The sequence below is a fragment of the Microcebus murinus genome, chromosome 11 (assembly GCF_040939455.1).
Source record: "Microcebus murinus isolate Inina chromosome 11, M.murinus_Inina_mat1.0, whole genome shotgun sequence".
NCBI classification, from domain to species: domain Eukaryota; kingdom Metazoa; phylum Chordata; class Mammalia; order Primates; family Cheirogaleidae; genus Microcebus; species Microcebus murinus.
In genome coordinates this window covers 39,356,982-39,380,194 of record NC_134114.1, presented here as the reverse complement: position 1 = coordinate 39,380,194, position 23,213 = coordinate 39,356,982, and the positions used below count along the sequence as shown (strand labels likewise).

General features: G+C 38.1%; 1 protein-coding gene and 1 pseudogene across 5 annotated transcripts in view; both read right to left on the bottom strand.

Annotated features, from left to right (window-relative positions):
- The window catches only part of DDX4 (DEAD-box helicase 4), a 76,189-nt gene extending 53,673 nt beyond the window's left edge, over nt 1-22,516 (bottom strand). For 3 of the 5 annotated variants that reach the window (XM_076008024.1, XM_012775675.3, XM_076008026.1), the window contains exons 1-3: nt 14,584-14,649; nt 13,695-13,780; nt 3,406-3,466 (exon numbers count right to left, since the gene is read on the bottom strand). In XM_076008024.1, the coding sequence (XP_075864139.1) occupies nt 3,406-3,466; nt 13,695-13,766 (133 nt within the window). In that variant the 5' untranslated portion in view covers nt 13,767-13,780; nt 14,584-14,649. Of the gene's footprint in view, nt 1-3,405; nt 3,467-13,694; nt 13,781-14,583; nt 14,650-15,040; nt 15,160-22,018 lie in introns of those variants that run through there. The other 2 variants (XM_012775677.2, XM_076008027.1) reach the window with 2 other exon arrangements.
- On the bottom strand, nt 6,644-7,879 carry LOC105877291 (GTP:AMP phosphotransferase AK3, mitochondrial pseudogene; annotated as a pseudogene).
- Nucleotides 22,517-23,213: the final 697 nt, after the last annotated feature.

Below are 23,213 nucleotides of genomic sequence, written 5' to 3'. Positions count from 1 at the left end.
GCCAAAGTATGTACTTTGTGGTGTCATGTAGATATTATTTTAAAATAACTGTTATTGGAGGCTAGGGCAATATATGTAAACTTAACATTTGTACCCCCATAATATGCTGAAATAAAAAAAATAACTGTTACATCACTCTTTTAAACATATCCAGTGTAATTTAAATACCGTACCAATTTGACACCCTTCATTCATATATAAAAATAAATGAACTAGTCCTTTAGTTAAAAAAAAAAAAGATTTCAAACAACCTAACCCTAAATTAAAAGGAAAGAAATTAAACAAAGACTAAAAAGACAACACAAAAGATCAATGAAAAGCTGCTTTGAAAAGATAAACAAAATGGACAAACCATTAGCTTCACTAAGAAAAAATAAAGACCCAAATAAAATCATAAATGAAAAAGGAGACATTACAACTGACATCACAGAAATATAAAAGACCATTTGAGACTGTTATGAACAACTATATGCCAACAAATTGGAAAACCAAAAGGAAATGAATTCCTGGACACATACAACCTACCAAAATTGAACCAGAAAGAAGCAGAAAAACTGCACTGATCAATGAATGATGATACTAAATAGTAATAAAAAGTCTCCCAACAAAGAAAAGCCCAGGAGTGGATGGCTTCACTACTGATTTCTACCAAACTGTCAAAGAACCAATACCTATTCTTCTCACATTATTCCAAAATATTCAAAGGTAGGGAATTTCGTTTTCACAGAAACTCCACAATAACTGAAGATCCATAGCCTGAGTTGACCAGAAAAACCCTAATGTCAGATTCTTTCTTTAGTGAGCTCTGTAGGTACGCTCAAACTGCATATATTACATGCTGATTTGACACTCAAATATAGCACCATAACTTAAAAAAAAATTATGGGTTCAGATGATTAAAAGCTAAATATGAAAGGCAAAAGTCTAAAGATAATGCAGGAGGCTACTTTTTGACAGAGGTGGGGAACCATTTACAACTGCAAAAGCAAATCAGGAAGCAAAAAAATTAGTTTAATGACCTCAGAATTAAAATTGTTTGATTAGGCAGAATCACAAAGTTGACTGGTAACAGAATGGAAGAAGATATTCAATGCCTAAATTAGAAAAGAGCCTGAAGTCTAGAACAGGGATCCTCAAACTTTTTAAACAGGGGGCCAGTTCACTGTCCCTCAGACCATTGGAAGGCCGGACTATAGTTTAAAAAAAACTATGAACAAATTCCTATGCACTTTATTTTGAAGTAAAAAAACAAATGGGCAAAAACTCCTGCATGTGGCCTGCGGGGCAGTAGTTTGAGGATGCCTGTAGAGAGTTTGGGAATGAATTAACAATAGAAACACAGATCAAGTAAACAAAACAAGGTAAGAGGTAACTCTAGTAAAAACAAAACAGAAGGTTTAATAATAAAGAAAATGAAACTGTAATATTATGTGGCTCGTATGTGAATGATATATATGCAGCTATGATAATCTAAAAACTGAATATAGATTTTAAACAAAAAGTGTGATAACTATTAGGCAAGTGGGAAGGGAAGAAGTGTGAGTGGGGTGGTTGGGGGATGGGAAAGAGCTACATATATATCATTCATACTAGGAAGTCAAAAGATGAGAAATTGGACTGTTTTTCATTATAAGTTGTTAATATTTGACACCTTAAAGCCAGGTAATGTGAATTTTTTTCACTTAATTTTGAAAAGAATTACATTATACCAGTTGCTTAGAAGACTTTCCATGACTATTAACTAAAAGATGTACTATAACAGGATTCCATGAAATGGACTTAAACAATGAAAAGAAACATGTCTAAATACAATTTTAAGAGCATGAAGAGGTATGGAAGGGAAGGTAAACAAAGGCAAAGCAAGGCAGGAATTTATAATAAAAGGAACATATATACCAGTAAACTGTAATTATATATGTGGGCATTTACACAGAGATCTAAAAAATCAGACTATCAAGGGTGGCTAAATCTGGGGGCCAAGATTTCAGACCATTTTATTTCTTCCTTTTACCTCTACTTAAAATTTTTTTCAATAAGCATATTTGCATATATACATTCATTGGCCTGGTTTATATTTCTGTAATGAGAAAAAGTTACATGAAAAAAAAATTTTAAAAGAACTACAAAAAGTATGTTATCCAGAAGAAACCAAGCAATTAATATTTTTCATTACCTGATTTCATTAACCTAAACATTCACAGATCTAATGCTAAGAAAAGTCCTGGCTTTTAGTTGATGGTTATTTCAGTGGATCTTCTTGAAGATTCCAACACAAAATATGGCATCTTTAATATACTACAAATCTAAATTTTCACTTGTTTACAAAAACTGGCATCTGTTTATACCTCAAAAAACCAGGTTTGTCCTGATTACCCAGTGATCTATGCAAACAGACATGTAAAGAAGCAGAGATTACTTTTATCCATTTGTCTTTTTTGACAATTCCAAGTACATACACACACACACAGAGTTCATAGGGGAAAAACAAAATTAGCCTTTTGATGGGGCTTCAGCAGGTAGCAATTCCCAAACTTTTGAGAATCTGAATATTCTATATTAAACTACCACATTTAAATGTTTATGAAAGACAAGTGCATTTTGACAATATCAAAAGCATCTCTTTTAAACTTAACTTTTGTCAATAGATTTACCCTGAACTTAAGATGTACATGGGAATTAAATTTGCTTCAACCTGATACTCTCAAACTAGCCTCACATTTTAGAAACTAGCCTACCTCGCACAGGTTTTTCCACTTTAGGCCAGGCTTCAATGAGCCAGCAGCTTCTTTAACTATAAAATGTTTTACCTCATCCACTAATATTTGGTAAGGAAATGGAAAAACTACCACCTGATGCCACTACACCCTCTTCCTTATGCTAGTCAGCCTTAAAAGTAGCAGTAACTCAAATTCACAGACCCATAGTAAATTCATAGTAATTCAGATTCATAGACAGTAAAATGGTGGTTGCCAGAGGCTGGGGACAGAAGGCTAAGGGGAGTTTGATATCTTGATGGTATGGTAAGCTTGGCTTAAACAATTGTTATCCTGACAGTTCACCACCATTGTAACCTGCTTCAACAATCTTGTAGGGTCCAATGTCTTACTCCTTTATGTGAGGAACCTTGACAATGCTCTAGCAACCTGGAAGCCAAATATGCAACTTCTAGGTTGGACAAATGTTTCATAACAACCCACTAAATCATATAAGACAGTGTATAACACTACAGTCTCCCCTTTTTCCCTTCCTCTAGTTAGAAATGCCCCCATCTCAAAATAGCCAAATCAGAATTAATTTTCACTAGGAAATATACATCATCTATAAGATGTCTTCTAGACTGCTACTCATTCACTAAATCAAACCCTTAACCTAAAAAAGGTTTCACCTTTTTGCCTTAACACATACCTGATGATGAAGAGTGAGTCCTGTTAAAAGTGTCTCCATTTGCTCCAGAAGAATACCTATCCTAAAATAAGAGAGAAAAAACTAGTTTCCTACTTTGAATAATAAGAACGTGTTAACTATTTCACAAATACTAGAAAATATTAATAATTGAGCTTTGTTCAGAACAAAACAATGATAGAACATAAGGTTTTCTGGATCACTGGATGTTTCTTTACTAATTAAATTCTAAGACCTCTTCACTTTAACATTGTATATATAACATATTAATATATGTCACTTAAAACAGCGGTCGGGGCCAGGCGTGGTACCTCACGCCTGTAATCTCAGCACTCTGGGAGGCCAAGGCAGGTGGATTGCTTGAGCCCAGGAATTCAAGACCAGTTTGAGCAATAGCAAGATCCCATCTCTACTAAATATCGAAAAATTAGCCAGATGTGTGGCTTGTGCCAGTAGTCCCAGCTACTGGGGAGGTTGAGGCAAATCGATTACTTGAGCCCAGGAGTCTGATGTTGCAGTGAGCTATGATGATACCACTGCATTCTACCTGGGGCGACTCTGTCTCAAAAAAAACACAAAACAACAGTGGTCAAACTACAGCCATGGGCCAAATCTGGTGGGCCACCTGTTCCTGTAGACAGGAGGGAGCAAAACCACCCTCTTCATCTACATATATCTATGGCTGCTTTCACACTACAACAGCAAAGTTGTGACAGAGACTATAAAGCTGCAAAGTCTAAATCATAAACTTACAAATTTACTAGCTAGCACTTTATGGAAAGAGTTTGTTGATGCCTGACTTAGGAGTTCGGTCATTTAAATTACCCATATGCTTGAAAAGTATAATCAAATACTATTAATAGGAATATAAAATCTGACCAAAGTAACACATGAATAAATCAATGCTTGCCAATATACAATATATATAGTTTGCAGAGTTCCATATATTACAGTATACTCATCGAACCGTACAGAGTAGAGCACAGAGTAAGATTAGTGGTTAACAGTTTCTACAGTAAAGTACTATGTAATTTTTAAAAACCTCCACTGTTCATATATAGTGACATATATTCACATTTTTCAAAAGGAACTAACACAAAAGAAAATTCACTTATGCACTGAAAACAATTTATCTATGTATGCATCCTGCTGCTGCACTGCAAATCCAATTAAGTGATATGTCCCTCGGCTATAAGATCAGAATATTCATGGTTAATTTCAATCAAACTTGTCACAGCAGTAGCTGAAGACTGTCTTTGATGTTCTCAAATACTCACAGTTCCATTTTCCCCACTTTAATCTCAAAAAAATTTATTCACTTTTACTGCACATTGTGAGTGGTATAATGACTGTTGGATTTTAGAAATTCAACTTTTGTTATAATATCAATAGCTGAATGCCAAGTTAATTCTGGAACCTTCCAACATTTCTCAGGTTATCTCTGGATTAACAACCTGAGTACTTTTTTTTTCTCACTTCTAACTCCTAAAGTGTCCTTATCATTAATCGACTCCTTTATTTTCTCTCACATAAGTTTCCTCTAATTAGGACAAAACCTTAAGAATAGAGCTCTGAAATTCTTGCACATGACAATCAGAATTTAATAGTTTAAGAATAAAAGGTGATCTAAAACCTATGGCTGAAACCTTATAATCAACTGACTGCGTTAGAATTAACCAACTGCATTAGAACAGTCACAATGTTCCCTCAAGTAATTTCATTTAAGTAAGTCCCAAAGCTATAGAGAGTAAATCAAGGTAGGCATCGTTAGGTTATGATAATTTTCTAAAATTTCTTTCACAAGAGACACTAAATGACTTTTAGGACTACTTTTATAAAGCTTGAGAGTTATCCATTTTTCTGAGTTATTAAGAGCAGAAAGACAACAGCTTACTTCAAATGCATTGGACTTCTGGTAATTGCTACAGTAAAAAAGTTTCAATTTATAACCACCACAGACATTAAAACAACAAGAACAGTCATCCAATCTACCCTATTTAAAGTAAAACTTGAAGATTTTTTTGTTTCTAGTGACCTAAGTCCCATTGAGTGAACAGAACCAAAAAAAGGCTGGTTTTATAAAAGTTATAAAACTGATAAAAGGAAATGATACACTCTTGCACTAAAGAATTGAAAAACTATTATTATTAGATGATCCTCATGTCATGGAATTTAATATCCCATGTATATACATATATATATTTTTTAAGAAATTTCATTTTATTCTAATAAAGATTAATGCATGCCTGATAATCTAGTGATAATTCATAAGTTTAGTGGTTCACAATATTTTTAGAAAACATATTAACATCCAAATAAGGCATTATATAAACTTATATAAAGAATGAAATATTTACTATAATCCTTTAAGAAAAGCCTTGGTCCATTTTGAAAGATCAACAATAAATTTTTGAAAAATCAAAGGAAAAGGAAAGTAAGTTTTTCCCCCTAGGATACATAAGAACTACTTGCTGGCATTTGTTTGTGCCTGGAATAAAATGGGCCAGATTTTCAAAGGCAGTTAATAACAGCATGTACAGGGCTTGTTTCATTTGATTTAGCACCAAGTAAGAGTACCCTATGGAAGACATAGGTTTCTCTTCTATTTCTCAAATTGCCCCACTTCTCTTCCAGGTCACAGTACATAAGCATGCATCCTTGTTGCCCCACTAAGGAATTGAAAATGATTTATAGTTATAAATGCTGCTCACATGACACTTGCCAGCAGAGTTCTTTCTCCCTAAGACAGGGTGACAGTAAAAGCTAGCAGATACCAATTTTTTGGGAATAAAGAACTCCTTCAGGAAACTCAGTTACTCTCCTGGTCCTTGTTACCCTATCATATACATTCTTTTTATTGCTATACCTGTTTACTAATTATGTTTGCTATTTATGCCAAGGGAATACGCCCCAGGTATGCCTGATCTCTTTCTCTTTCCTAAAGTATGCTCATAGTGCCATGGGTTTTCTCTTTTATTTTTTTTCTTTTCTTCTTCCCTTCCTTCCTTTTCTTTCACTGTATCTTAGATTTATCAAGGCAGAACGTATTTGGATCAAAGAGAAAAACTGGCAAGTATATCCTGAAACACGCATTTCTTAACCTGAGTTACATCTAAAAACAAGACTTTAATTACATTTTCTGTTGAAAATTCATTCAACTTTGGTGCTTATCTAAGAATTTGTAAGGTCAATTTCTGACATAAATCATATCCCTCAATACATACATATTTTGAAAAGAAAACAAGTCATCTTAAAGTAATTATTTTCCTGTATGGTAATTTATACATTTTTATAGCAAATTGAAATTCTGAGTAAACTGAAGGTATGTTTAACAACAAAATACAGCATGCCTACCTTATATACTTCTTATTTGTACCTTGCAATAGATCTGTAAATCCAGTTGCTTTTTTTCTGGAATTTTATAGATACGGTATCTCATGAAGCCATGTTCCACCATGTCAGAAACGTCATTTTTGGCATCAATCTATGCAAAAACTTTTGAAGAGATATTTTCCCCAAATGACAGGTAATTTTTTAAACTTTTCCAGAAAAATATGGAAATTTTATCATCTATTTATTCTTACTGAACAAAAGGTTATATTACTACCAATTGTTCTTTTAATTTTGCTCTAACAGATGTTATAAAACTTTAGACATTTTTGATATTTTTGAATTGCACACCCATAGTAGGTAACTAGATAAAACATTAGATGATATTTTAAAAAATTAATCTTAGTATCTGACTCATTTGGCACCAACTTAGTATCCAGTATAAAATCAGTAGAAATAAAAGTAACATAATTTTAAAAGAATATTCATACAAGCTGGAGTCTTAAGAAAAGAAGCTTCTAAATGCAAGGACAAGAAGGGTTTGCTCATCATACTAGTTATACACATTTCTCCTCATGGAGTAACTGAGGCTTTCTGGTTTGTTGTGGAACCTTAGTTTGCAGGAAAGCATATACGTGGGGCCAAATCTTGTTGGTTTCTGTTCCGGAGAATGTTTCCAACGCCCCTTTTTTCTGGTAATATTCCAGGACTGGCTTCGTTTGGGCTTCATAAGCCTTCAGTCTCTTGATAACCGTCTCTGGTTGGTCATCCTCACGCTGAACCAGAGGCTCCCCAGTCACATCATCAATGCCCACAGTTTTGGGAGGGTTGAATTCAAAGTTGTAGACACGGCCACTGGCTGGATGAATCCAGCGAGCAGTGAGACGCTGTTTAATGACCTCAAAGGGCACATTCAGGTTAATCACTGTGTCTATCTGATGAACTTTATTTAGGGCTTCTGCCTGTGGAAATGTCCTTGGAAAACCATCCAACAGCCAGCTATACTGGGTGAGATTTTTCAGCTCATGAAGGGCCAGCCGAGTCATGACATCCTCTGGGATGAGTTTCCCTTGGTTGATGAAAGCCTTGGCTAACACACCAATTTCTGTGCCCCACAGCATGTTGTCTCAGAGCAGGACCCCGCTGGGAGGTGCTTCAGCTGGAAGTGATGGGTGATGCACAACAACACGGTGCCCTTGCCTGAGCCCAGGACGCCCATGATGACTGCGTGGACGCCCCCATGGCCGTGGACAGGCCCCCACCACCTGACAGTGGCGCTCCGAACCCAGCCTGCTCGCCTGCCTATATATTTTTTATTTATTTATTTATTTATTTATTTATTTATTTTTGAGAAAGAGTCTCAGTCTGTTGGCCCGGCTACAGTGCCGTGGCATCAGCCTAGCTCACAGCAACCTCAAACTCCTGGGCTCAAGCGATGCTTCTGCCTCAGCTTCCCCAGCAGCTGGGACTACAAGCATGTGCCAGCATGCCTGGCTAATTTTTTCTATTTTGGGTAGAGATGGGATCTCGCTCTTGCTCAAGCTGGCCTTGAACTCCTGAGCTCAAACCATCTGCCGGCCTCAGCCTGCCAGAGTGCTACGATTACAGGTGTGAGCCACCACACTGGGCCTTATATCCCATATATACTGAACATACAAATTCCAAGGCAAATTTTGAAACAAGCCACCGAAAACTTTCTCAATTCATTTCATTAAAAAAAAAAATCTTACTCTTTCCCATTACCTTAAAAAAAAACTAACTTCACCACATTCCCCTCAAGCTGTTGCACCACTTCTCTGCCTTTTTGTGGGGGCAAGGGGGGAGAGACAGTCTCACTCTTTCGTCCAGGTGCAATGGCATCATCATAGCTCACTGCAATCTCAAATTCCTGGGCTGAAGTGATCCTCCTGCCTCAGCCTCAAGTAGCTGGGATTACAGGCACTCCAATCTACCTTCCATCCCTGTATCTGTACTGACAATGCTTTTAATAAGGAAAGTATGTAACAAAATTACTACTTTCATGTTTTAACCTATCAAACCTCTCAACAGCATTAGAAAGGATTGACTATTTCCTTCCTCTTCACAACATTCTTTTCCTGGCTTAAAGCACACAGTCCCCTTTGGTTTTCCTCTTGCTCCACTGGCCACTCCCTCCTATTTCCTTTGCCAGCTCCTCATCTTCTAGACCTCAAAATGTTGGTGTGCCCCAAGGCTCATGGCAGGGCCCTTTAAGTCTATTATACTCTTCCTCTACCTTCATTTTACCCAATCTCATGGCTGTAAATGCCATTAATATGCAGATAATTCCCAAATTTATATTTATGGTGCTGATCCCTCTCCTAAGCAACAAATTTATGTATCCTACTGACTGGTATATCCTTATTTACATGTTTTTATAGCCATCTCAAACTGAAAACAGCTAGTACACAATTCTTGATTGTTTTTTCTTCCCAAACTTGCTCATCTTCCATAAATTCTCCATTTCAGTAAATGGCACCATCATCCATTTAGTTGCCTAAACTAAAAACCTTAGTCATCATGTTTGATTCCTTTCTTTCACTATCCAAACCCATTCAGTCCTATCAATTCTATGTCCCTAACTACCTCCAGTTCCTCTCCCTCTCTTTTTTCCCTTCCTTCTCTGACTTCATTTTCCACCACTCTTGGCTTACACTTCACTGTGCTTAAGTCATACTGGCTAGTAAACTGAATAAGGGGCCATGCATAGATACCAAATCCTAATCCGTGGCATTTATAAATGGCACCTATTTGGAAAAGGGTCAAGCAGATGTGATTAAATTAAGGATTTTTGAGATGAGATTACCCTGGATTATCTAGGTGGGTCCTAAATGCCATCACAAGTGTCCTTAGAACAGAGAGGCAAAGGTATCTACACAGACACAGAGGAGGGGGAGGCCATGTGAAGGCAGAGAGATGCAGCCACAAGCCAAGGAATGTCCACAGCCAATAGACGACACAAAGATTCTCTCCTAGAGCCTCCAGAGAGAGTAGCCCTGCTGACACCTTGATTTCTAACTTCTGACTTCCAGAACTGTGAGAGAATAAATTTCTGTTGCTTTAAGTTACCAAGTTTGTGGTGATTTATTACAGCAGTCATAGGAAACTAATACATTGGCCTTCTTCCTGTTGCCCTTATACCCCAAGTTTGTTCCCTCCTCAGGTACCTTTGCACATGATGTCCCGTCGGGACTCCCAAGTCTTGGGCTCATGAGTCACTGTCTCAGGGAAGTCTTCCCTCTCCACTTGATCTAAACCTAACCCATAGCAGGCACACACATTTCCCTATTTTCATAGCACTTTTTACTATAATTTGGTTGTCAAATGTGCTTATTCTGTCTCCCCCATTAAAATACAATGTCTATGATAGCAAGCACCTTATCATGTTGACCACTATCTCTAGTTCCTAGTAGGACTCAATAAAAGTATGTTGAATGAATGTCTTGTCATTAGCTTACATTTACAACACTTACCTGTAAATCATTTACAATTTTTTAAACCACCCAAATGAATCAATGCAGAAATTTCAAAATGTTTAACACATAAGGGTTTTCATATGAAGTTATAAATAATCCTTTTGGACTCTGATGGACACATTTCTTTTCACCTATACTCTTACTTTCAATTCTGGAATATCATATACATGTTTAGTTTCTTATCTAAACAATTATTACTAACTCTGCTACCTCTCCTAAATAAAATTATTGTAGAGGGACTAATTATCTCAAGCTTTTTCCACTTTAACCAGAAATTTTGCCTTCTGAAATGTGCCACAAAAAAAGGCAAATAGATCAGACAGAAGCAATCGCTATATAGACTTATTCCCCTCTTCAGCTAGTAAGAAGCATGGTCAGCTAGTAAACAAACTGAACACCTAATAGACTCACCACACCCATCCATTCTAACACTCATCCCAATAAGCCTGCAAGCAATGTGCAAATGCCTAAACACTGATATTTCTGGACTATATAAATTACTAGATTATTGAATTTTTCTTAACTTCACATCTTTCATTGTTCTATCCCCATCTGGTACACTCACTTTAAATTTAAAATCTAAAATCAGATTTTAAAATCTAAAATCAGGACGTTTTACCTAATTCTACCAGTTCTACCAGTGCCCTATTAGTTCAAAATTATATAAGTGTGTCTCAACATTAAATCTCCAAATAAAGCTCCTGAGAAGCACTTTGCAAGGCTGATTACAGATACATTTTAGATGATATCAATAACCAAAGACTTGGGGCCGGGCGCGGTGGCTCATGCCTGTAATCCTAGCACTCTGGGAGGCCGAGGCGGGCGGATTGCTCGAGGTCAGGAGTTCAAAACCAGCCTGAGCGAGACCCCGTCTCTACCATAAAAATAGAAATTAATTCGCCAACTAATATATATAATATAAAAATCAGCCGGGCATGGTGGCTCATGCCTGTAGTCCCAGCTACTCGGGAGGCTGAGGCAGGAGGATCGCTTCAGCCCAGGAGTTTGAGGTTGCTGTGAGCTAGGCTGACGCCACGGCACTCACTCTAGCCTAGGCAAGAAAGCAAGACTCTGTCTCAAAAAAAAAAAAGTCATGCTGGAGACTCAGACTTGTGGGGGGAGGGGGGGAAGGGCATTTATTGAAACTTTAAAATCTGTACCCCCATAATATGCCGAAATAAAAAATAAATAAATAAATAAATAAATAACCAAAGACTGTTTCAAAGCCACTATAAATTTAAAAGGGAAGCCAGCTTTCTCTTGAAATGCAAATTCACTTAGAAAAACAAAATGGTGCCTTTAAAAGAAACTATGCTGAATAAAAGACCTCAGATTTCTTTTACATAAAAATGGTGTTTACCCATTCCTAGTTTCTGCACTTGTATTCAACCTAGGAAGGCAAAACGGTCCTTCAAATCAACTAGGGCAAATAACAGCACAACCAGTACCAGTTGTCAAGTTTGCCAACAAATGCAAAAAACTTACTCAAACTGACCCCACACAAATGTAATAACAATAAAGTAGAATTGTCAACATAAATTAATATTCAATTTAGTATTCCCAATGTCAAGAAACTAATTATGTTACTAAATAGCACAAAGATTCCAAAAGGTAAATTTGAAAGATCTGAGTCAGTGACCCTCAATGGCAGAAATCCAATGCAATAAATATGCACATGTGATAGTGCAGTGTGCTGATTGAACACTTCACGAAGACAAACATCTCAGACTAAGAAAAAATAAAAACTGGACAGATGACTATTAAAGTCCAGGTGGAAGAAAGTCTGTATCTGTGAATCAAACTTCATATAATAATACAAATCTATTGAGAACCAGGGGGGAAAAGAATTATAACATGTCCTTTGACCAAGTAATTCCATTTTTGGAAAAAAATTACCAAATTAAAACAAATATTATCCTCATTAGCACAGTGCCAAGGGGGAAAAACACCTTAAGCTATAGATATTCAAGACAATACCATAGTGAAAAACTAATACCACCTTAAATATCCACAAAGTGAAAACCACTTATATTATGGTATTAATAGATCTTTTCCACAAGATATTACATAACCATAAGAAATTATTTCTAGGAAGTTAGTAATATGGAATAGTGCTGAAGAGTAAAATATGGATTCAAAACTTACTATTATATTCTACCATTACAATGACAGGAAAACATATCTGGGAAAAATAAACAAGAAAATTTACTAAAAATTTAACAGGAATGGGGCAGGTGTGGTGGCTCACATATGTAATCCTAGCACTCTGAGAGGCCCAGGTGGGAGGACGACTTGAGCTCAGGATTTTGAGACCAGCCTCAGCAAGAGCCAGACCTTATCCCTACCAAAACTAGAAAAAATTAGCTGGGTGTGGTGGCACATGCCTGTAGTCCCAGCTACTCAGGAGGCTGAGGCAGGAGGACTGCTTTAGCCCAGGACCTGGAGGTTGCAGTGAGCTATGATGATGCCACTGCACTCTAGCCTGGGCCACAGAGGGAGACTCTATCTCTTAAAGGGAAAAAAAAAAATTAACAGGAATGGTTGTCTAATAAGCAAGACTCTTAGATGATTTTTTCCTCTGTTCTCAAATAGTTATTTTTTTGACGGGACGAGGACTATAAAGGGATAACATACAAAATATGTTATTTCTAAAATGAGTTCTAAGAAACATGATGAATCCAGAATGATATTTCAGGTATTTTAATATTAACTCCATATACAGATTAAATACAATGAAGACAAAGAATTATATATTTTATATTTTTGGGTAAAATAAGAACTTCCACTCAGGCATCACTAGAAATCAAAAAGTGTCAGAATTGACTGACATACAAACTGGAAATTCTGAAGAAAAAAAGATAAACTTTTGCAGACACTATTAAGTAAATAATACTTAATGCAAAAACAATCCCTTAACATATATTATCTCCTAAAGCATACTCTTAAATCTTTTTAAACTCAATTTTCAAGCCAGAACTAAAACCCAAAAGCCTACCCCAGAGCCCCTACTTCTGAATTACAATGAAACTATTCAAATGCCATTAAGAAAAAATGATCTGATGATTTGTACAAACTAATGGTACCATCTGAATCAACCTAATATATTTATCTTGACAGCTCTCCTTGCACAAAACCAATTTTCAGAATTTAAATTATCACCCAGAACCAAATTATTTTCAATTTTCCACACAAGTGTCTCTCAGAGACACTCAATCACATTTGTACAAATTTGCTTTCACTTGAAGTCCTAAATCACTGACATTTAAATTAGAACGTTAATATTACATCTAATTTAGCTTTTAATTATCAAATTACCTCAGACTATTTTATTCTATTTGAGGCGTGGCATGCCTCTTAATAATCACATGGAGATACACACTGAAACAGACTGTATAATTTAGAACTTTCCCACCACAACTTTGATACAATCTATATCATTTAATAACTGCAAACTTTAAATTTCATTACCTTCTCAAATACAGGAACATAGGAAGACACATGAGGTTTGATGATTTCTGCTTCCCAATCTTCATCTCCCATGGTGGCTTCAAGTTCTGTTTAAAAAAAAAAAATGCACTTTTGGCCTCCATTAGATCAGAATCAAATCTTTGTTAAGTATAAATTACCATCGTTTCACACAGACTTCTCAAAACTACTCAACTCGGTGCTGATTTTCCCCAAAAGTTTTTGCAAAAAGGTATAAGGTCTTGCTTCTTACCAAGAGGTAGCATTATATTCATCCTTTTTATCTTTAAAAACTAGTTTAATCACTTACCAAATCATGTTAGCAATCATGTCCCCAGTGATGCTTTCCCCAAAGTCTGTTCATAGAATTTATCTCCTCCCTCAAAGGGTCCCCAAATGGCTTACTGGATATTAAGGGAAAATTTTTCAGAAACCACTCAAAATTTCGCCCCTTACCTGCTTCCCTACAAAGGTAAACAGGATGTTGGGTTAGGGGCTTATTTATTTATTTATTTATTTTTGGAGGGGGGGGGGAGAGGCCTTGGAGCTTAGCGAGGAAAAGAGAGAAAGGTTAGTGGCCCAAATTCCTCCAACAAAGAAAAAGCAGTTTCACCAAAAAAGAGTTGTACACCAACGGTTTTATAACCATTTTTGGTCAGAGAAAAAGCCGCGCAGGGACTGGAAAAACGTCCAGGCCTCCTCTGCAGGCCTCTCACCCAGACTTTGGGCACCTGTGGGGGTTTAGGACCCTCAGGCAGAGGTCGTAAAGGCTCCCAAAGAAGGCTTCAAACCCCTGCCCACCCCATCTGCTCTTCGTTTGGCCCCAAGGCCGGCTACTGGGAAGCCCAGACCGCCAGGCCAAGGCCGGGAGAAAGGCCGCTGGCCTACTCACCTCTGCGCTGCTTGCTCTCCCCCACTCCTCGCAAGCGGCGACGCCGCTTAAACGGCTGCACGTGCCAGACGCAGACTACGTCAGGTGCGCCGCTCCAACAATAAATGGCACCAAGCAACGAGCACCACCAGCCAATCAGAGCTCAGAAGGCCTGCGCCATCCCTCCCCCTTCTGCGGCTGCGCGTTCTCTACTTGCTCGCGTTGGACGCTGCGGTGGTCGGGCTCCCTGGCCTCCTTACGGAGTGGCCGGTTGGGCCTGCGGGTACAAGGCTGGCCGTGGGCCTACAGCCCCACTTGTGTCCACGTTCTCGGGTGGGATCCTCAATCACGAGAGGCTCTAGATTTTCCCTGTGCACGCGCTGCAAGCCAAAGCTGTCCACTTCCCCCATTTATGATAAAAAATAAAAGGGGTGGGGGTAACCCCACCCTGCCCCTTTAGCTTTCTCTGTCCCCTTACCTACGGCAGTCCCTGGCGGTTGGCCCCCGGTTCTGTATTTCTCAGTAGCTCTCACATCCGGGGATTCCAGGTGCCTCAACGTGCTGCTGAGGCTGGTAGAGGTGGTGCTTTCTTTTTTCCTGCCAGTAAGAGGGGCGGGTGAGACTCCGTTCAGCTGGTACCCCAGGAAGTTATAAAGAAAACTTTAAGACTCGGGGGTCCACCGCTTTGGGAAGGAAACAGCCTCCTATCCAGAAGGAAGGAAGGAGGAAATTTGGTGTTTGCATAGGTTCATCAAGGGTTGGAGTTGTGGTCCACTTGTTTATATCCCTAGGATCACTGGCCAAAGTGGCAAAGGGTCATTTCAGTACTTAATGCGGTCATCAACCAGATTTTCTTGTTCTTACACAGACAGACCCTGCAAAACAGTTAAAATCCCTCAGTATTTTCCCCATCCCTCCAAAAACCATGGCAATGGGTTGTTTAAACAGCTAGTTCTCTTTTTTTTTTTGTTATATTTTCATCGTTTTTACTTCTCTGAATCTTTGAAGAAATTCCTATCTCATGCAGGAACATAAATCTGATGAACACAGTCTGATACTCAGGCATAAAGTATAAGACACTTTATGGGCTTAGACTTGTTTCATTTGTTTCATCTCTAGAATCACCAAGACTATGTCAGGATTTATCTAGTTAGCGCTAAACTTTGTCAGACTATTCTCAAGGTGAATTCTTTTTAAAAGATTATGTTTGACAAAGGCCAAACTGTGACCGGGTCCGTGAACAAAACATCTTTTTGCAGTTCTCATATGTTTCAAGTTCCCAGGCCAGTAAAATTTGCCAACCAGAATTTTGTAGTTTTCTGTTTCATTGACCCCTCTTCTCCCTTTTGAGTTGTTTCTCAGAAACAGTGGACCCCCCCTTGTAGTAGCAAGATAATGCATTACACTACCCAATTGTTCAGAGATGTCAAGATAAGGCATTGTACCATGAATCTTGCCCAAGGACCCACTGAGCTTCTACTCCCCATCATCCATATGAGCACAAAATCAAAAGGATGACTGATATTAACACCACTAGCTCATTATACTACTAAAATCTCCACCCTGGGAGAGACTTATCTGCCATTTTCTATCCTGTGGCATATGTGCGAGTATGATTTCTCACTGCTCTTGTGTGCCTTATACTCCACCTCAAACACAGTGATACTCATTTCATACATTATTCATTTCACCTCTAGAAAAACCCTTGACCCCATCAGTCAAGAAGGCAGGATTTGAGGCAGTCCTCCCACCTCCCAGTTTACATCCTCTGCAATAAACTTCCTTTCTTCCTTGACAATCCTTATTGTCTCAGTAATTGGCTTTCTGTGCAGCGAACAACTGGGGCGTGGGAGGAAAGAAAAACCTTTTGCAGGTTCATTAACAAAACCAAAATATATTTTAACATAACTGTCATTTTAAATAATGTCCCTATTTAAACCAAATATTCACATCATATCCTTGAGACAGCTAGTACCTTAAATAATTGTATATATGTTGAGGAGAGCAGCAGTCCTCTTTCTGATGTTCTGAATTCGTATCCAGGGTCCTCTGAGGCTGCGGCCCCCAACTCCTAGGCTGTGGACTGGTACTGCTCTGTGGGCTGGTAGGGACCACCTCCCCACCACCCTACCCCATCAGTGGAAAAATTGTCTTCCATGAAACTTAGGAACCAGGAGGCCACACAGCAGGAGGGGAGTGGTGGGTAAGCCAGTGAAGTTTTATCTATCCAGCCACTCCCCATTGCTTGCATCACCACCTGAACTCCACCTGCTCCACCCCCCCAGTCTGTGAAAAAAATTGTCTTCCATGAAACCAGTTCCTGGTGCCAAAAGGGTTGGGGACCACTGCTTGAGGTATTTTAACTCAATTTGAATGTTGTTCTTGCAAAATTTTTAATTCCATGGGAAAATATGTACTAAGCAAAAAGAGCAAGATATAAAATCTTGTAGATAGAATGATAAGCAACTAGGTTTTTTTGAAGTGTGGAAAACATGGACAAATTTTCTAAAATGAATACATTTTTTATAACACTTAGCAAACATTCTTTGCTATTCAATCCTGGGGAGAACAGATTCTTGTTGCTTTCAGGTATTGTGATGAAATGATTCTTTATATAAATCTCAATATATATAATGTGTGAGAGCAAGCTCTGGTTAAGAAAAAGTGAATTCTGGCCGGGTGTGGTGGCTCACGCCTGTAATCCTGACACTCTGGGAGGCTGAGGCAAGAGGATCACTTGAGGTCAGGAGTTCCAGACCAACCTGAACAATAGTGAGATCCCCATCTCTACCAAAAAATAGAACAGATTAGCTGGGTGTAGCAGTGAACACCTGTAGTCCAAGCTATTTGGGAGGCTGAGGCAGAAGGAATGCTTGAGCCCAGGAGTTTGAGGTTGCAGTGAGCTATGATCATACCATTGCACTCTACGCCAGGGTGACCAGAGCAAGACTCTGTCTCAAAAAAAAAAAAATTGAATTCTGATGAGGAAATGATAATTAAGCAATGGATAAAAATAGTATAATTCAAAAATTGAACATAAATCATGAAAAAGGACAAGCACAGTTTGATAAACATTTGCTCCTTGATGTGTAGTCCAAGAAAGTGAAGCTAGTATTATATACCATTCTATTTCCTGGCTCCCTCTGACAGGATCTTAAGTTAGTAGTAATGCTAAGAATGTGTGCTAGACTTCTCTGAGTTAATTTGATTGTGAAACCATGTCATACAAAATTATAAAACATAAAACAAAATTTAAAAAGCAACCTAAAATTTACAGCAAAAGAAAACAAATATACTTAAGTAACTATGTATTCAGCCAATGGCTTAATCACACAGAAAGGAATTATTTCAAGTGATTTGAAATAGAGTACTGTGACCATCTGTCCCTAGTGAGATATATGTTAAGACAAAAAGAACTGCAAAATAATAAACTATTTCTAGGTTGGGCAAGGTGGCTCATGCCTGTAATCCTAGCACTTGGGAAGGCGGAGATGGGAGGATCACTTGAGGCCAGGAGTTTGACATCAGCCTAAGCAACCTCATCTCTACAAAAAATAGAAAGATTAGCTGCATGTGGTGGTGTACATCTGTAGTCATAGCTACTTGGGAGACTGAGGCAGGAAGCTTGATCCCAGGAGCTGGAGATTACAGTGAGATATGATGATGTCACTGTACTCTAGCCTAGGCAACAAAGCAAGACCCTGTCTCAAAAAAAAAAATATATACATATATATATATATACCCTGTACTCTTAAATTTGAACTGGATATATCAGTATGAACTCATCTCCTAAAAAAAAATTCCCATCTGTCTATCAATAAAGCCTAGAAACAATTAGCAACTCATTAGCAATAAGCATGCTAGCATATATATTATGTTCTCTAAATACTATTTTCCACTATAAGAAACCAACCTCCTTGGCAAAAAGCAAGGAACCTTTCAAAACCTACCAAAGCACAAGAAGCCAACTGAAATGGGCTCCCATTGGCCAAATCTGGACAATCTGATCATCAAAGTAAACAACAATACTAACAAATTAAAACTTATTGAATAAAATAAGAACCCATGATAGATGTTGATAATAAGTAAATTAAAAAGAAGAAAAATTTCCTTATAGCAGAATGCTAACTAATAAGTGTAGAAGAATTAATAGAGAGGTTTGTTTAGTTTTTGAGACAGGCTTTTGTTCTGTCTCCTGGGCTAGCATGCCCAGGAGGTGGTGTCATCATAGCTCACTGCAACCTCAAACTTCTAGGCTCGAGCTAACCGCCTGCCTCAGCCTCTCAAGTAGCTGGGACTACAGGCACACACCACCACACCCAGCTAATTTTCTATTTTTTTGTAAAGAAAAGATCTTGCTCTTGCTCAGGCTGGCCTCAAACTGCAGGCCTCAAATGATCTGCCTCAGCCTCCAAAAGTGCTAGGATTACAGGTATGAGCCATCACGCCCAGCCAAGGGGTTTCTTTAGCCACCATGTTGAAACTATCATAGTAATATTCCATTCTGGCATACTAAAACTAGCAGCTGAAAGTTTAATGAAAAAAATGACATTAATAAGGTCTTAAAGTGTCTCCCCACAAATTTTTTGGCAATTAAAAAGAAAACATAACAACTGTAGAATGGAACAACCTGACAGACACTATCTTAACCAAGTGATCAAAGTTAACAGTACTATTTTGGTGATCTATTGCTACATACACACTGCTCTAAATTTTGGTGGCTTAAAACAATTTATTATCTTTCATGGTTCTGTGGATTAAGGGGGCTTAGTTGGGATCTCTCATGCAGTAACAATCGGATGTCGGCTGGGACTTGATTCATTTGAAGGTTCAATATCGATTTGCTTAAACATCCAAGATGGCTCCTTTACTCAGACATCTGGTGGTTAGGATGTCAGGAATAGTTGGGTGCTCGCCAGACATCTCTCTCCAAGTGGCTAGCTGGTCTTCCTCACAGGTTGGTGGTCTCTGTCAGACTTCTCAGGGTGGTTGCCTACCCCTAGATTGAGCGTTCCAACCAAACAAACATTCCATGGACAACATTCCAAAAGACCAAGGCAGAAGCTGCAAGCTTCTTCAGATCTAGTGTAAGAAGTAACACAGACTCACATTTGTCACATTTCAAGAAAGTCATGAGGCTAGTCCAGATTCAAGAACAAGGAACTACATAAGGCCATGGAAACTGGAGACATGGTTTACTGAAGAACTTGGAGAGTAGCTATTAATGATGACCAATATGCCCCAGTTGACATCATTGTGCCTCCTGGTGGGATGCAGTGAGAAAGACATTACAATAGTCACCTGCTATTTCTGCCAAAAATGCTCAACTGGAATCTATTTATAAGAAAATTTCAGATGAATTCAAATTGAGGCACATTCTACTAAATGCCCTATACTCTTCAAAAATGTCAATGTTATGAAAGAGAAAGAATGGCTAAGGAATCATTCTGAATTAAAGGAGCCTAAAGAGACATAGAGACTAAATGCAATACATGATTAATCCTGTGTTAGATTCTGGATCAGAAAAAAAATTGCTATACAGGACACTATTAGAAAAATTACAAAAATTTGAGTAAGTCCTGTAGATTAAACAAGAGCATTATATTAATAAAAACTGATCTAATTTTCATAATTGTACTGTGAACATCCCCATTCTTAGGAAATATACACCAAGGAACCTTGGGGGCAGAGAAATATTGTCTGCAACTTAATCTCAAGTGGTTTAGGGAAAAATGTGTGTGGGAGGGGAGAGAAAGAGAAAGTGTGACAGCACCAGGAGAGAAGGGAAGAGGGAGAGAATGGTAAAACAAATATGGCAAAATGTTAACACCTGGTAACTCTGAATGAAGGGTATTTGGGAATTCCATAGCTTCATATCTTAATGATACCAAAAAAAAAAAAAAACGCGAATGTCAAAACCAAAAAACCTCATTAGCCACCTTTGCAAGATGCTAGAGAACCAATGCATTTGGAAAACTGACCAAGAGAAGTGTTTATACTGCATTTCCTAAAAACACTTTACCTTGGAGTAAATTGTTGAAGGAAAATTCAGCTAATAAATGAAAATCTCCACTCTATCCTACAAACTAGGGGTCAGGAAATTAAGGCCCTCAGGATAAGTCCAGCCCTACACCTGTTTCTATAAATTGGCTGGAATACAGTTGTCTTAGTCCATTTGTGCTTACTATAATAAAATACCTGAGGCTGGGTAATTCATAAATAACATAAACTTATTTCTCACATTTCTAGAGGCTGGGTCTCCAAGATCAAGGTGCCAGCAGGTTTGGTATCTAGAAAGAGTCCAGTCTTCAATTACAAGCCTCACTGCTGCATCCTCTGGAGAGGAGGAATGCTGTGTCCTCACACGGTTGAAGAGCAGAAGAGGGCAAACTCACTCTCAAGCACTTTGATCAGAGCCCTACTCCAATGACTTCTCAGAAAGGTCCCACTTCTTAATGTCACAACGACAATTAAGTTTCAAAATGAATCTTGGAGGAGACACACATTCAAACCATAGCAACAGTCACCCCATTTGTTTATATATTGTCTATGTTGGCTGGATTTACATTATAAAGGCAGAATTGAGTAGTTTTGACAGAGACCATATGGCCACTAAGCCTAAAACATTTGCTATTGGGCAAATGCTTTTTACAGAAAACGCTTGCCAATCCTTGCTGTATTCCAGAAAAATAATGGCTAGATGTTCTCCAGCTCCTAAAATGGAGGACACCATAGCAAACTCACAGGGACACCATACGGTATTTTAAGTTTTTGAGGAAAGCACAGTGACATCTGTCAGACACCGTGTGAACTATCCACTAGTTTGAGATAATTCAAAGTTTCAACATTAGATCAAATTATATTCTTTTTTATAATATATCTTCCAGCCCAGTTTTCAGTGGTTGCTATGACCTCAAGCAACTGCTGGGCAAAATGCAATGTGGAATAGGAAAGATAGCGGCGTCCCATCTGATTTCAAGGTTTGAGAAGTGATGCAGTGCTCAACAGGTATACACATCCCATTAGTAAGCAACTATGGTTATTTAAGAGTGAAATAGAAATATTATTCTTTCTTTCTTTCAATTGTGTATTTTAATTGTGTATTTCTTTCAATGTATACTTTTAAAAATTTAATTTAATTTTTTTCCCAGAAAGAAACATTTAATAGGAACCTATGAACACAAGCTGTGTCCTGGGTGGCAGAGAGGTGAAATGGTGCATCCTGGCACTCTTACCCCCAGACCCAGGGTTTACATACCGCAGGGAAGGAAATTTGTATGACAATTAAAGTTGATCCCTCAGGGAAAGGCAAGAATTTGCCAAAGGGCAGGATTTATGCTAAATACATAAAAGTAGAAATCTTAGAGGCATTCCCAGAACTGGGGTCATTCAGAAATCAGCATAGTGGATTAGCATCTTCTATACTTCACCCCCAATTCAGCTCTTAAAATCTCACCTGCTCTCCTCTTCAGTGATAGTCTCTGAACCTAAGGTGGAGGCTGCTCGGTATTGTAATAACTTTAGCAGCAGTGCACTAGCAATGGAAGACACATTTGCAGCTTTGTTGGATCATCTCTAGTTGTTGGAATATCATGATTTTGGTTTTCTTGGAAGAAATAAAACAATAAGAGATATGTAACATCAATAATTCGAATGGTAGAAATATAATGTATGCAAGGATTACAATCAAAAGAGAATTTGTATGACAGAACAACAACAAAAAAACCTATTTCATTATGGAGCCAACTAAAAATATCATGAAGAAAATCAAAACCCTGTTCTTCTTTAGAGACATGTAGCAAAACCCCCAAAATAATGGCTATTGATCCAGCAATCCCACTATTAGGCACCTACCCAAAGGAAAAAAAGACGTTCTATAATAAAGACATCTGCACTTGAATGTTTATGGCAGCACAATTCACAATTGCAAAGATGTGGAAATAACCCAAGTGCCCATCAATACATGAATGGATTAATGAAATGTGGTATATGTATACCATGGAATACTATGCAGCCACAAAAAAAATGGTGAATTCTTATATTATCCTGGACAGAGCTGGAGCCCATCCTTGGAAGTGAGGTATCACAGAACGGGAAAACAAGCACCACATGTACTCATCATCAAATTGGTACTAACTGATCAACACTAAGGTGCTCACATGGAAGTAATATTCAGTGGGTACTGGTCAGGTGGGAAGGGGAGGTAGGGGTATGTAAACTCACAACTAATGGATGTAGAGTGCACCGTATGGGGGAAGGGCAAGCTTGTAGCCCTGGCTTAGGCAAGGCAAAGGCATTACATATAACCAAAATGTTTGTACCTCCATAATATTCTGAAATAAAAAAAAAGAAAAGAAACATAACCAAATGCAATGTGTGGATATTGTTTGAGTCCCAGCTTAAACAAACCAACTGCACAAAAAAGTATAATACAATTCAATTTGTAAACTGATGATACTAAATGATATTATGCAAATATTAATGTTTTTGATTTTATAACAATGCTGTGGTTATAACTTTTTGGTTTTTTTTAAGACATGGTCTTATTCTGTTGCCTGGGCTAGAGTGCAATGGCATCATTATAGTTCACTGCAACCTCAAACTTCTGGGCTTAAGTGATCCTCCCACTCCAGCTTCTCAAAGTGTTAGAA